The sequence below is a fragment of the Chrysochloris asiatica genome, unplaced genomic scaffold (assembly GCF_000296735.1).
Source record: "Chrysochloris asiatica unplaced genomic scaffold, ChrAsi1.0 scaffold00007, whole genome shotgun sequence".
In the NCBI taxonomy this organism is placed as follows: domain Eukaryota; kingdom Metazoa; phylum Chordata; class Mammalia; order Afrosoricida; family Chrysochloridae; genus Chrysochloris; species Chrysochloris asiatica.
In genome coordinates, this window is record NW_006408525.1 from 30,865,753 (window position 1) to 30,879,996 (window position 14,244).

General features: G+C 48.8%; 1 protein-coding gene across 1 annotated transcript in view; it reads left to right on the top strand.

Moving 5' to 3' along the window:
* The first annotated feature begins 241 nt into the window (after nucleotides 1-241).
* HEXIM2 (hexamethylene bis-acetamide inducible 2) overlaps nucleotides 242-14,244 on the top strand; it is a 57,560-nt gene continuing 43,557 nt past the window's right edge. The window contains exons 1-3 of the mRNA XM_006833716.1: nucleotides 242-259; nucleotides 396-440; nucleotides 3,898-4,663. Of these exons, the coding sequence (XP_006833779.1) occupies nucleotides 242-259; nucleotides 396-440; nucleotides 3,898-4,663 (829 nt within the window). The remainder of the gene's footprint in view (nucleotides 260-395; nucleotides 441-3,897; nucleotides 4,664-14,244) is intronic.

The following is a 14,244-nucleotide window of genomic DNA, read 5'->3' on the forward strand; positions in this document are numbered from 1 at the left end:
TACCTTTCCCTTTTGGATGTTGGGGGCAGGGAGAGTAAGCCTAGTTTCCTAGTTGCCAGCCTGGGCTTCAGTGGCTTCCTGGAAGACATTATAGGGTATAAACCATAGCCTGAGGCCTGAGGAACAGCACTGAAAAGATGGACCCTTATTCTCCATTTGAGCCCTGGCTGGCTGGAGGTGTGGAAGCAGCCTCCCAAGGTCTGCCTTTGAAAATGAGGATGTGCTGGTCTGATGCTACAAAATGGCTGCCACTGCCTTAGTAAAGACTTAGCTACTTAGCCCTCCTGAGAATTCCACCTCCCGACTTCGATTTCTGTTGTACTTTAAAGCAGGGGTCAGTCGTTAAAGACTTCTGCTGAGACTTGGAACTGAAGAAGGTGGTCATTCCAAACTAGATCCACTGTAATACAGAGTCACCAGCAGTCCTGGAGGAGGCCAAGGTAAGTCCAACCCTACCATCCTCCTGAGTATGCTGAACTTGGATCCTACAGCTGGAATCCTGGCTTGTCTCAGATGTGATGGCAGATTTAGAAAACTAACATTTATAAATGAATCCCTACTATGTGTTGGGCAATATGCCAGTTGCTAAAATGGTGGTATCGTGAAATTCAAGCCTTTCAAAGTTGTTTGCCATCAAGTCAGTTCAGACTCAAAGCCACACTGTAAAGGGTTTCCGAGAGTGGCTGATGGGTTTGAACTGCTGACGTTGCAGGTACCATTCCAGTGCTTGTCCTACAGTACCTCATCAGGGCTCTTTCAAGATTCAGAATGATTATTTCTATTCTCCCGCAGCTAAGGTTCTGAGAACTGAAATACCTTGTCCAGAATCAGGCAGCCTGTAACTAACAGACCCAGGGTATAAAGAACCAAGAACCTTCTGACAACTGAACCATATCATGACCTCAAGGCCACAGAACTTGGCTGAATATTTATATTTTGTCCAGGCTGAGAACCTAATCAGAAGCAGGAAAGAGAGTTTGAACAGTTGATCTGTAATTTGGGACCGCAATGGGAGTAGGAGATCACCCAGGAGAGAGGGGAGAGGCTAGTTGTATCAGGCCCAGGAGGACATCACCTTCTCATCTGAATGTTCTCAGCTGCTGTCACTCATGGCAGCCCCATGCGTAATGGACCCGAACGCTGCCCACTCCTGTGTCATCCCCATGATCACCTGCAGATTGTTAGAATCCATGGGGTTTTCATTGACTGTTTTTCATAGCCTAGACCTTTCTTCCTAGTCTGCTTTAGTCTGGAAGCTACCCTGAAACCTAGTCAGTATCAAAGCAACAGACAAACCTCCACTGACATACATAGTAGTTGTACATGACATGCATTAGCCAAGAATCGGAACTAGATTTCCTGTGTGGGAGGCAACAATTCTACCACAGAACTTCCCAAACCTTCCAACTCTGCTCTTTCTGACTGCCCCCACTTTGCCCTCTCTTCTACCCCATCCTGTAACTCACTCTAGGTAAGGAAGGAACTTAGACTAGGGCTCAGAGCTGCTTCTAACCCACACTACCTAGCTTTTTCCAGTGCATCCTGGATTTACTTAAAGTTTATAGCATGCTACGGCTAGAGGGTTCAGAGAGGGCAAATGACTGAGCCAAGTCATGCAGCTTATCTGCTGGACACCTACTCCTCACTTATACTATTTCCTTATCTGACATTTCACATTTAAGACAACAGTAAAAACCAATCTATCCATTTTGCACATTAACAATGTATATGGGGCAGTAACGAATACTGAGCTGCAAGGCAGGAATAATGTTGACTGTGATGTTTAAGACTTTGTGTCAGCTTGGCTGGGCCATGCTTCTTAGTTGTTTGGCAGTTAGGTAATTGGGCAGTTATGCAATATGTAGTTATTCTCTATTCTGTGATCTGATATGGTCATCCTCTGTTTTTGCAGAATGCAAACTTTTATATAACAACCTGGTCTTTGGAACCTAACCATGTCATCAGTTGAGAAGGTGGGTGTAGTGATGATTGATAGAGGGACAAACTTCAGGAACAAGCATGTGGGCCTGAGGGGCAGATTTAGCTTGGATAGGGGAAAGATTTTGCTGAGAGCTAGAAGCAAGTAAGTCTTTATACAGCAGAAACAAACCACCTGCCTCCGTATCGCTAGTGGCCTTGCCTCTCCCAGGTTGGGCAGCAGCTCTGTTTCAGATGATCCTAGCTTGTTGCTCTTGATTGAAGATCTTTCTGCTGGTGAAGTAACAGTACAACACATAACACACACAATACACACACTCTGACATACCTCCTTTTCCTTGAAACAGTTCTCTTCAGGGTCTCCAAAACCCACATAGCATGTCCCCATCTTTTATAGTAGCGCATACACTAGGCCCCCCAGTCCACACACTGTGCCCGGACGGACCCATGCTCACATGTCTCTGAGCTATGTTGTGTATCATAAAACAACATACCAATAGCAGTGGTTATTAATAGAAATTCCCCAGACCACAAGTTTAGAGCAATTCATCCCTTGTTCCCCACACTCAGTATGCCCACCCTCACCACACAGAGATAAGCAGATGCCTCAAACACACACATACACATACACACTCATTCTTAGCTGAATCTTTTCCACCTCTTAGCTAAGTTCTGGAACTCTCTCAGCTGCAGACTGAAGACTGGTCTTTCTCTTCTGAACTAGAACCTCTTTCCTGCCCTTCATATAGAAGAATGATATACTAGCTTCAGCTTGGAATAAATATATTTTTTATTCTGTACTGTAGAACCATGAAAATGAGAATTTCACTGTCTAAATCTCTTTTGGGTCCCCTTGTCTTGTAGACTTTAGGCCACTTAACAAACATTTATTGAGCACTTCCCTTATGTTGATGATGGGGCTAGAGTAGTGAATTAAATGGACAAGATACATTTTTAATGAGAGGAAGATAGATGGTAAATGATCATTTCATCAGTGTTATATGGTGTGGTGCTGTAGGATAATGCACTGCACTGCAAGGTTGGTTTGAGCCGCAAGGCTGGCGGTTCAAACTCACCAGTCACTCCTCAGAACCCTATACAGTGTCGCTATGATCAGAACCGACTGGATGGCACTTAACAACAACAACAACATGGGATGTTAGCAGAGTGACTAATAGGGAGTCACTGGGCATGGGAGGCAGGAGCTACTTTTGATAGGTGGTCAGGGAAGGTCTCTCTAAAGAGTTGACAATGGAACTGAACCCTAAAGGATGAGAAAGAGTCAGCTGTGCAAATACCTGGACTTAGGATGGCTGTAGGATAAACACTGGACTGCTAACCAAACAGTTTAAACCCACCAGTGACTCTTCGGAAACCCTATGCAGGATCGTTATGAGCCAGAATTGATTGGATGGTACCTAACAACAACATCATTTATGGGGCCTAGTGCAAAAGGACCCTTTGTTGAACAATGATTTAGAATTTCACTAAGACAACAACAGAGCATTATGCCAAGTGTGGGACTTTTCTGAGCGTGGGGCCTATAAAGCCAGCCCTGTTTAAGGGACACACTTTCTAGGTGGAGAGAAGGACAAGTACTATTTGGGCTTCTGATTGAACAAACACATGAAAGCCACCTTCCATCTCAGTTTTTTTCTCCTACTTCATTCATTCAGATAGCTTTTCTTGAACAATTACTTTGTGCCAGGTATTACTCTAGGCATTGATATAGAGTGAACACAGGTAGAATCCCTGATCTTACTGTGTACATATTTGAGGTGGAGTGCGGTGGGCAGGTATTGACAGGCAAGTAAGGCTTCATAAAATGGTAGCAGAAGCGGTGAAGTGATCAGGTTAGCTGGGTGTGGGAAGGCTGGATTTAGGCTAGGTGGAGAAGGAAAATTTCTACCTTCAAGGGCAGGATGTTTGTGATCCCTTCTTCCTTGTCCTTTTTTTCAGAGCTTTGGGGCTCCAGGGAGCCCTGAAACACCCTCTGAACCTCAGGACCCTGGCAGTTCACTGCCCCCAACACCTCAGATGGAGAGCCACTCAGAGGATGAGGATCTTACTGGGGCTGGTGGTGGCCTGGGCTGGAACAATAGGGGTCCTCCAACCCAGAGCCCAGGGGGCTGCTCAGCAGAGGCGGTGCTGGGCCGGAAGAAGCACCGCCGGCGGCCTTCCAAGCGCAAGCGGCACTGGCGGCCCTACCTGGAGCTGAGCTGGGCTGAGAAGCAACAACGAGATGAGAGGCAGAGCCAGAGGGCATCGCAGGTGCGCCAGGAGATGTTTGCCAAGGGTCAGCCTGTAGCACCTTACAACACCACCCAGTTCCTGATGAATGACCGAGATCCAGAGGAGCCTGATCTGGATGTGCCCCATGGGGTCTCCCACCCAGGCTCCAGCGGGGAAAGTGAGGCAGGAGACAGCGATGGGCGGGATCAGGCTCAGGGGGAGTTCCTGCAGAGGGATTTCTCTGAGGCCTATGAGTGCTACCACACGGAGAGCCTGCAGGGCCGCAGCAAGCAGGAGCTGGTGCAAGAGTACCTGGATCTGGAGAGGCGGCTGTCCCAGGCCGAGGAGGAGACACGAAGGCTGCAGCAGCTGCAACAATGCTCCACCAGCCGGCAGGTGGAAGCATTGACTGCCGAGATAGAGAGGCTCCGAACTGAGAACCAGCGACTTCGGCAGGAGAATGAGATGTGGAACCGAAAGGATAGCAGCTGCAGTGAGGAACTGGGAACCTAGGGGCATCCTGTCCCTGTCCCAGCTAGGCTAAGCTAAGGAGAAGATGCCATTTCACACTCAGGCCAGCTGTGCCCTGTGACAACAGCTGAAATCAGTTCAGTCGTCCACCTTGTCATTTCCAGTTTGTTGTTTGATGCTGTCTTATATTTCATAAGGAAATTAAAAGGTCTTAGTAAGACCAAACAGGAATGGCTAGTATTGACTTTATGGGCTTTGGAAGGGCAGTCCAACCCCTAGGCTGCTCTGGGCAACCAAGCTTAGCCCTTTTGGGGAGGTCTGGGATTTAGGGTCTCAGTTCCCCCATTGCTACCATTAGGGGAACAGTACATCTGTGGGTTGGGTACCTATCAGAATTCCCAGGATGCCAGAATTCTCTCTGGATCTAGAAACAATCAGACTGCACTGCAGGTTTTCTAGAGAGGGATGCAAAGGTGGCAGGGAGCTCAGTTGGAGTGCCCAGGTTCAGCTGGAACCTAACTCGAGATGCCAAGAAGCTGTGAAGGAGCTGGGACTGTAAGAGACAGCCCAACTCAGGTGCCCGTTGCTCTGTTCCAAGGGTTCTTTCAAAGTTTGCTCCCAAACAACACAAAAAAACCCAGTTGCCATCAACTTGATTCCAACCCAGGGCAATCCCATGTGTTGCAGAGTAGAAGACTGAACTTCCGGAAGCAGATGAGCAGGCCTTTCTTCTGAGGTTCCCCTGGTTCAGGGATGGCTTACCCAATGAGTAAGTTAGGCCTGGGTTTAATTATGCTACTTAGTAATCTGTAGTGAATAATTTCACCAGGGTTTCACCACATCAAAATTATTCACTAGAGGTTAGGAAGCATAATTAAGCCAGTGCATACCAGTAAGCACTCTGGTAAAATTATTCGCTACAGATTAGTAAGTAGTCACAATTAAACCTGTTCATACCTTACTTACTAAAAACTAACGAACACTGTACTTGCGATTAATCCATTCCTGCTCTGGATGGGCTCAAATCTCCAGCCTTTCTGTTGTTCTGATTTGCTCCGTAGGCTCCCTGCATTCCTGTATTTAGCGGGTGAGGGTGGAGTGTCTTGTGCCTTTTTCCTTGACAGCACCCCATCTTCCCCGGCAAAGACTTGGGAGGGAGGTTAGTCATCTCATGTGTGCCCCATTTTCCTGAACGGGCACTTACAAATCAGCACCCATGCATTTTCCTGATGGAAAATAAAGCCCAAGAGGCAGAGGGGGACAGAGGTGGATCCTCAGTGGTGCTGGCTGCCTCGTCTTCCTGAAGCCTACCCTGTCTCCATGTGTATCTGTCCTAATCACTCCTGTGGTAAATTCCCTCTGAAGTGTGTGAGCCCTTCACCCAGCTGCATAATAGAGGGTCAACCTGTATAGACACCACCCACATGTATAGACTCCGCCACATGCCAGCCACAATGGGAGCTCTAAGAAGAGCTCACAGACTCACACTTAGACCCACCCTTCAGCGGACACCCTGTCTCTTCCCAAACCTGCCAGGAGCCCTTGCTCAGATAACTGCAGCTGTGTTGGGGATGTTAGTCAACTCACATGTGACCCTGGAGTTGGTGGTACTGCCATGCAAGGGAGGGGTGGATGCCTGGCTAGTCCAACCTGGCTTCCATTCCAGGCTCTTGACAGGCCACAGTGGGCAAGAGAACGACTCAGCCTAGGAGCTAGGGGATGGAAATGCTGACGAACCATGTGTGTTGCCAGGATAACTTTCATTTTTGTTCTACCACACCCAGACCAAGCCAGCGCCTTCCACAATGAAGCAAGTGGGAAAGACTGGGAAGGGATGGATTTCAGGAAAGACATTGGCCCATCCTTGGAGGATCTGCCTTTGGAACGCTGGCTGAGAAAGCCCACACAGCTTTATGAGGAAGGGTTGGCTGGAAATGATCATCCCCACTTTGCAGATGAGAAACCCAAGGCTTAGAGAGGAAGTGACTTTCAGGATTCCAGGGAAGCTGACTGAGGCCTGCCTTCCCCCATAGGGTGCTAGTATGGGACCTGAAGGCCCCTTAGCCTGACACAGCTGCTGCATTCCTCAGTGTGCCTGGAGGGGGAGGGCAGGATGAAGGTTGTTTATCTGGAGACATTTGAGTGTGTGTGAGTGTGTGTGTAAAACTAGGAGGGGGAGAACATTCCAGAGGGCTGGTGTAGTATAGGGGGAGGGAGCCCAGGGCACTAGGGTGGTGTGGAGGGAAAGGGTGTGTCTGGGAAGTAGCTCTTCCCTGAGTGGGTGAGAGCTACTCCCTGAATGCAGAACAGGGGCCAGGAGGGGGCAGGTGAGGGGCTTGGCCCTTTTTGGCCTAGAAGCCAGAGAAGAGCCTAGAGATGGGAAAGCTGCTAGCCAGCCTCTCCTCCTCCTCCCTGCTGCCCTACCACCCCTCCACCCAGCACATAAAATGGCTGAAGGGCTCTTGGCCAGGGTAAACACCAAGGTGGTAGAGGACAGGGTGGGATAAGAGGTAGACAAAGGAGAGGGGGTGTGAACAGGAAAAATGTCCAGAGGGACAGTGAAGGAGGATCCCTGTCACCCCTCTTCCACCATCTGGTTCTCTGAGCTCACTACCCTCAGCCCAACCCTGTGAGGAGGGACGAGACCTCTGGGAGCTGGGGTGTGTGAGGCTCCCTTCTGGGGACAGCAGGCTCAGCTCCAGGTGGCAACCAGGCCTGGGTCCATCTCCTCACCTCCCTGCTTTTTCTCGGAACAACCTTTCCAGTTGTTCCCTCTTGGGCTGCTTGGTTCTGAGGCTTGACTCCTCCCTTCCCCCACCAAGATGATGCAGGACGCTCCATTTACAGACCTACACTGCACTCAGCAGGGAGGCCAAGCTTGGACCCACCCATTTCTCCTCCAAAAGCCTTTCCAGGGCCTTACTTCCCTTCAGCCCAGGTGCTGTCTAGAACCTTCTTGGTCTCCTGGGTCAGAAGAAGGAGGACCAGAGAGGCAAATAGTTCACAGGAGTGATTGCAGTCATTTCCCGCCTCTCCTGCCTAGCCTGGTCTGGGATCTCCCTTTCTTCCCCATCAAGGACTCCCCATCCCAGTGAAAACTCCTGTGTCTAGCAGACCTGCAGTGGGACAGGGAAGGTCATAAGGTGGGCAGAGTCACCCAAGGGTCAGGAGGAAGTTGCCAGGAAGTGGGGAGGAGGTTGGGGTGAAGTAATTCATTATGAGGAAAGAGAGTGGCTAGGGCCCATTGCCCCTTTGGGGAGTAGGCCAGAATGACACTGGCCCTTTAAGTGGGGGGTGCCAATCAATACCCTCCCCCATCCAACCCAACTGTGGGTCCACTGAGCATGTGCAGGAGCTGTACAAGAAGGGAGGGGTGAGGGGAAGAAGGGGATAGATTCTGAGGGAGCACCTCACCCCTGCTACTTCCTGTAGCTGCCCCCATTCCCCTTCCTGGGTCTGACAAAGGAGCCCACATTGCTCACCCAATCCCTTCCCCTATCCCAGACCCTGTGCTGCTGCCCTCTGGGGGACAGCCTATGAGGAGGGGTGATTGCAGGGCACTGAGGCCTCTGCTCTGGGAGATGGCAGTCTTACCACTGCCTGGAGGTGGCACATCAGCCCAGTTCCTTACTTCCCGGTGTGGACAGTGGGTAGTCGGCCTGCTGGTTAGCATGTTTGATTTCATTCCATTGGTGCCAGACATTTTGAAAGAACCATCTACTTGTGATGACATTGAAAATTAAAGAGAGCTGAAAAGATGTGGCCTCTACCCCCATCCACCCGGAGCTTTCAGGGGAGTCTGAGGTGAAGCAAACCCTCCAAGACTGAAGGTGTCATCCCTAGATGCCCTCTCATTTGGGCTGTCCCCTCCCTGTCCAGGTATCAAACTCTGCCTCCTTCTCCACTCCCCTCAGCTGCTGAGGAAACCCCTCTCAAATCTCTCCTCATCCCAAACTTGCCTTTTTCTCTCACACCTCCTCCCATCCTCATATCTCAGTCCTTCTGTCACCTTTCAGCACTGGACTTCGAGAACCACAAGTTCAACAGTTCAAACCCACCAGATGCTCCTTGGAAACCCTATGCAGGATTGCTATGAGTCAGAACTGACTAGGCAGCACTTAACAACAACAACAACCACTTTTCATGTCCTTCCTTCCTCTAATCTTGTCACGGGTATCATTGTTATTATTTTGAATCCAGGTGACATTCCCATAACGTAAAACTAGCTATTTTAAAGTGAACAGTTCAGTGGCTTTTAATACAGTCACAATGTTGTGCATCTCATTACAAAACATTTTCATCACCCCAAAAGGAAACCCCATAACTATTAAGCAGTTAACCCCCCACCACTTTCCAAGCCTCCCAGGCTTGACACCCACCTTTCTGTCTCTATGGATTTACCTATTTTGACTTTTTCATATAAAAAGAATCATACAATGGTGACCTTTTGCATTTGGATCCCTTCACCCAGCATAAGTTTTAAAAAAAAATTTTAATTGTGAATTGAGTGAAGGTTTTCAGAGCAGAAAATCAGTTTTACATTCAACAAATCATATACTTTACTTCATTACAAAGATTGCAATCCCCTCCATGTACCATCAGTTAACAGTGTTTACCTCGATTCTCTTTAACTCTTGCATTCCTCCCGGTGTCTCCCACCACCTTCCGTCTTGCCTCTGCAAACTGTCTCTTATATATTGCCTTCCCCATTACCCGTGTTAACATGTCTGGCACTGTCAGATAAGCACTGGACCGCAAGGTCAATTTGAACCAAAATGTTGGCGGTTCAAACGTATTAGCTGCTCCTCGGAAATGCTATACAGAGTCACTGTGATTCGGAGCTGACTTGTCAGCACTTAAAGTAAGCTTTAACTCTTGCATTCCTCTCTGTTTCTCCTGCCATATTCATCTTTCCTCTATCAGCCTCCCGCTTGTATATTACCTGCCCCTTCACCCATCAGCCTTGAAGGTTATCTACAATGTAGTGTGTATCAGTATTTGATTCCTTTTTGTGGTTGGGTAAATATACCAGTTATTATTAATTCAATTCTAACTCATGACGACTCTATGTGTGTCAGAAGAGAGCTATGCTCCATGAGATTTTCAATGACTGATTTTTCAGAAGTACATCACCAGACCTTTTTCCTGAGGTCTATTTTACAGTTAGCATCAAGTGCATTATCCATTTGTACCACCAAGGAACTATTGCTTCTAACATAGATTGTGCTTCTGTGGGCCTTCTTTTCCTTATTTGTTCAAATGGAAAGGGGAGCTTCTGGCCGGATAAGGATCCTGGGCTAGTCATGCCTCTCCTGGGCCTCTGTTGTCTGATCTAAAAAACACATCATCCCCTCAACCATCCTGGCTTCTCCTTCCTTAGCCTAGGCAGTGGAGGTGGCCCCGGGGAACAGTGTCTTCCTGTTGTTAGTACTGTAGGGTATAAGGTCAGATTGGAGATGAAAAAACTTTGGCTCTGGGTTGTTGAGAAATTTGCCCAAGGCCAAACAGAGAGCAGGTTGCTAAACTGGAATCACAGCCAGTTCTGTCTAATTGTAGTTTGAGTTCTTGACCACCGTGCTCTCCTTTTCTCAAAAACATAATGCAAGTTAAACCAAACCACAAGGCACTCTCTGCCATTAGGTTGATCCTGACTTACAGTGACCTTGTATAAGGTTTCTGAGGCTGGAAGTCCTTACAGGAGCAGAAAGCCTCATCTTTCTCTCACAGAGCAGTTGGTGGGTGTGAACTACAGACCTTGCAGTTAACAGTCCAGTGCTTATCCTACAGCACCACCAGGGTTCCTTAATGTAAGTTAATCAGTGCTGGTGGTGTGTGCTGTCAAGTGCAGTCCTGTATAGGCTTCTAAGAGCAACTGGTGGGTTAGGACTGATGACCTCGAGGTTAGTAGTCCAGTGCTTATTCTACAAAGTCACTCCAGGACTCCACAGCTATGTGGTTGTTGTTGTTATTAAGTGCCATCAAGTTGGTTCCAACTCATAGCAACCCTGTATAGGGTTTCTGAGGAGCAGCTGGTGAGTTTGAACCACTGACCTTGCAATTCAAACCAATCTTGCAGTCCAGTGCTTATCCTACAGCGCCACATCAGGGCTCACAGATATGTGGTTGCTGTTGTTAAGTGCCATCGAGTTGGTTCCGACCCATAAAGACCCTGTGTAGGGTTTCTGAAGAGTGGTTGGTGAGCTTGAACTGCTGACCTTGCAGTTTAAACCAACTTTGCAGTCCAGCACATTAGCCCACAGTGCCACACCAGGACTCCATAGATATGCAGTTGTTGTTGTTAAGTGCTGTTGAGTCGATTCTGACCCATAGCGACCCTGTATAGGGTTTCCAAGGAGCAGCTGGTGAGCTTGAACCGCCAACCTTGCAGTTCAAACGGCTTTGCAGTCTTGCGCATTAACCCACAGCGCCACACCAGGACTTGACAGATACGCGATAGGGGCTTGCAAATGGAAATGACTGTACATTTTAGTAGATATGAGGCACTGCATACTCAAGAATAGCTTCATTCCAAGGTGGTTCTTGGGAATTCCTTTCATTTCCTTTTTACCTTATCTTTAAGAGAGGGTTTCTTCTTCACTCTCTCTACTGGTTCCTCTCTAGGTTGACAGCTTTTGTGGGGGATTAGGAGAGGCTGTCTGGACCCTGAGCCCTTTGAGAAGTTTGGGATGAGAAGCATGCTCCCCTCCACATTTCCACAGTCCCTGATCCCAGCCCCTGAGAAGGAGGGGATGGTATTGTTTTCTTCAAGTGAGGCTAGGCTCACCCTTCCGTCATGGCTGAATGTCCATCCCTGTCCTCCAAACACATAGGCCTTTGTGGGCCCAGCGAAGAGCAGGTGATCACAGTCCTTGCCTGGCAGGGGACAAGGCAACTGAACAGCTGTCCTCCAGTTGGCCACTTTGTCCCAGCTGCCTATGAACATGGACATTCCAGAGACCATCTGCTCCAGAGACCCTCTCTCAATCCCATCCAAGATGGGACACTTAAGACCAGCCCGCAAGACACCTGCTCTCTCCCACCTCAAGACAATCAAGCTGGCCCTTCCTCCTGTCTTCCTACTCAGTCTACATCCTTACCTCAATGGCTCTAAGAGGCAGTTCCCAAGGAGACCCGTGTAGGCCTCCAGAACCTGCCTCTGCCATATCCTCACAGTTACCACAGAGAAGGAAGGTATCCTTGGGCACATAGACTTGCTCGGCTCTTATTTCTGGCTCAATGTTCTCCTCTGGACCACTTTCAGTAATTCCTTGTTACCAAAGACTGAGGAACCAACTCCAGGAAGCTGCAGGCTTCATCACAGATCAGGCTCGCCAGTGCCCATTCCTACCCTGGGCCCCAGGGCTCCACAATCCTTTCCTTAGACCCTTCTCACACCCAGCCTCAGCAATTTCCCTCTTGGGTCTCTGAGAAAGGCAGATCTCTTTTTCCCTGGGTCACTGGTCCACCTGTCCGCATTGACAGTTCACCTCAGCTGTGTTTGTGGCTAGAGGTATCACCCCTCCCTGGACTCATCCCGCTTCCCACCTACCCCAACTCCTGTTTCTCCAGCAGCCCTGGACAGACTCCTCACCTGCAACTTCATTCTCCTCCTTTGAGCTTCAGTTTCTAGATTTCTCTGTTTCCCTGCCACTTTGCTCTCCTCATAGAGCTCCTGTCTCTAAATAATTGCCTCTTAACTTGGCTGCTCATTGGAACCACTTGAAGAAGCATAAAAAGTCTAGCTACCTGGGTATCCCCCTTGAGAGATTCTGATTTAATTGGCCTGGGTAGTCAGGTTTTTAAGGTTTCCTGTGCAGCCAGGACTGAGAACCAGACTTCTAAGAGCGCCGAGTGTTCTGTTTGGGAGTCTCTGTATATGTGCTGCTACCACCTGCCTGACTCCCAAGGAGGATGCCAGGATAGACACCAGACAGGGGAGCCCTGGTGGGCAGACATGGTCCCCCAAAGGAGGTCTTTCCACCGTGGGCTGTGGAACAGGCTGTCTCCAGAGTCTCATGGCCCCCTGGTACTGGGGTAGGAGGTGAGACTCGGAAACACGCTGAGTCCAGTTTTCAGATTTGGAAATTCTGCCTAGCAAGAGCTGTTGCTTCATTACCACAGCAGTGCTACCACCGGCCAGGAGAAGTGATGGTGACTGTCTCCTCTAGGCACCAGGGCTCTGGACTGGGGGCTTGCCTCTGGCTCCTGCCCCTGGCATCTACCTGTGAGCAAGTAAGTGCTGTGGAGTTTTGGAGTCAAATGTTGTCCCTGTTGTTGTCAAGTACTGTGGAGTCGATTCTGACTCATAGTTCTGACTCATAGTGACCCTGCACACAGTTTCTGAGGATGTAAATCTTTACGGGAGCAGAAAGCCTCATCTTTCTCCCATGGAACGGCTGATAGTTTTGAACTGTCAACCTTGAGGTTAGCAGCCTGATTCGTAACCACTACGTAAGCAGAGCTCCTCTATGTTGTCTCTTGTTGCTGTTGTTAAGTGCCATCGAGTCGGTTTTGACCCATAGCGACCCTGTATAGGGTTTCTGAGGAGTAACTGGTGAGCTTGAACTGCCAACCTTGCGGTTAAAACAGCTTTGCAGTCTGGCACATTAACCCACAGCGCCACACCAAGACTCTTGCTGGTTATTCCCATCCTTCATCCAGGGAGGAGACAACTTGGAAGCTAGGGGAGGGAGGCTTTTCCAGACCCAGGTGGGCTTTTCCAGTGCCTTGGCAGAGTTGGTAAAAAGTAACTCTGGCATTGGATTCAAATCCTGAAAATCCTGCCCACTGCTGCTCCCCAACAAGCTCAGGAAAGAACAAGCACCTGCCCACTGCCCTTAGTGGACACAGTGAAACAGATGGCCACCTCTTATTAGGAACTCAAATAGCACCCTTTGTTCATTCAGCAGGTGGACTCCACTGGGAGTCCACTCTGTGCCAGGTGCGGGGACACTGCAATGATCTCGCTGGACAGGCTCTGTCCCCCTAGTGCTTTTCTCCTCTAGTGGTCTTCTTACCTTGACTTCCTATTTGATACTCACTGTCATTCGGGTATCCCTCTGGAATGTTCAAAGCACTTTTGCTCACATGAGTTTGAGTGTTATGATGTGATTGATCCCTATTTCATGGGTTGGGGCCCGAGTCTTAGAGAACTGAAGTCCCTTGTTGAGAGTCCTATGACTAGTAAGTGATAATACAGATGCAGGCATACCTGGAAGGTATCGCAGGTTCCAGACCACTGCTACAAAGCGAGTGTTGCAATAAAGCGAGTCACCAGAGCATCATGAAAAAATTTGAAATATTGAGGAAATGACCAAAATGTAACAGAGATACAATGTGAGCACATGCTATTGGGAAAATGGCGCTGATAGACTTGTTCGACACAGGGTGGCCACAAACCTTCTATTTGTAGAAGATGCAATTCTCTGCGAAGTGCAATAAAGCCAAGCACAGTAAAGGGAGGCATGCTTGCAATAAGGACACTGAGCACTTGCTAGATACCAATCAGTGCAAGCTTCCCACACTATTCTCACTTGAGCCGCACAGGCACTTGGCAGGATAAGGACGTTGAAGTAAGTTGCTCATCCAATGAGATTGCATCAG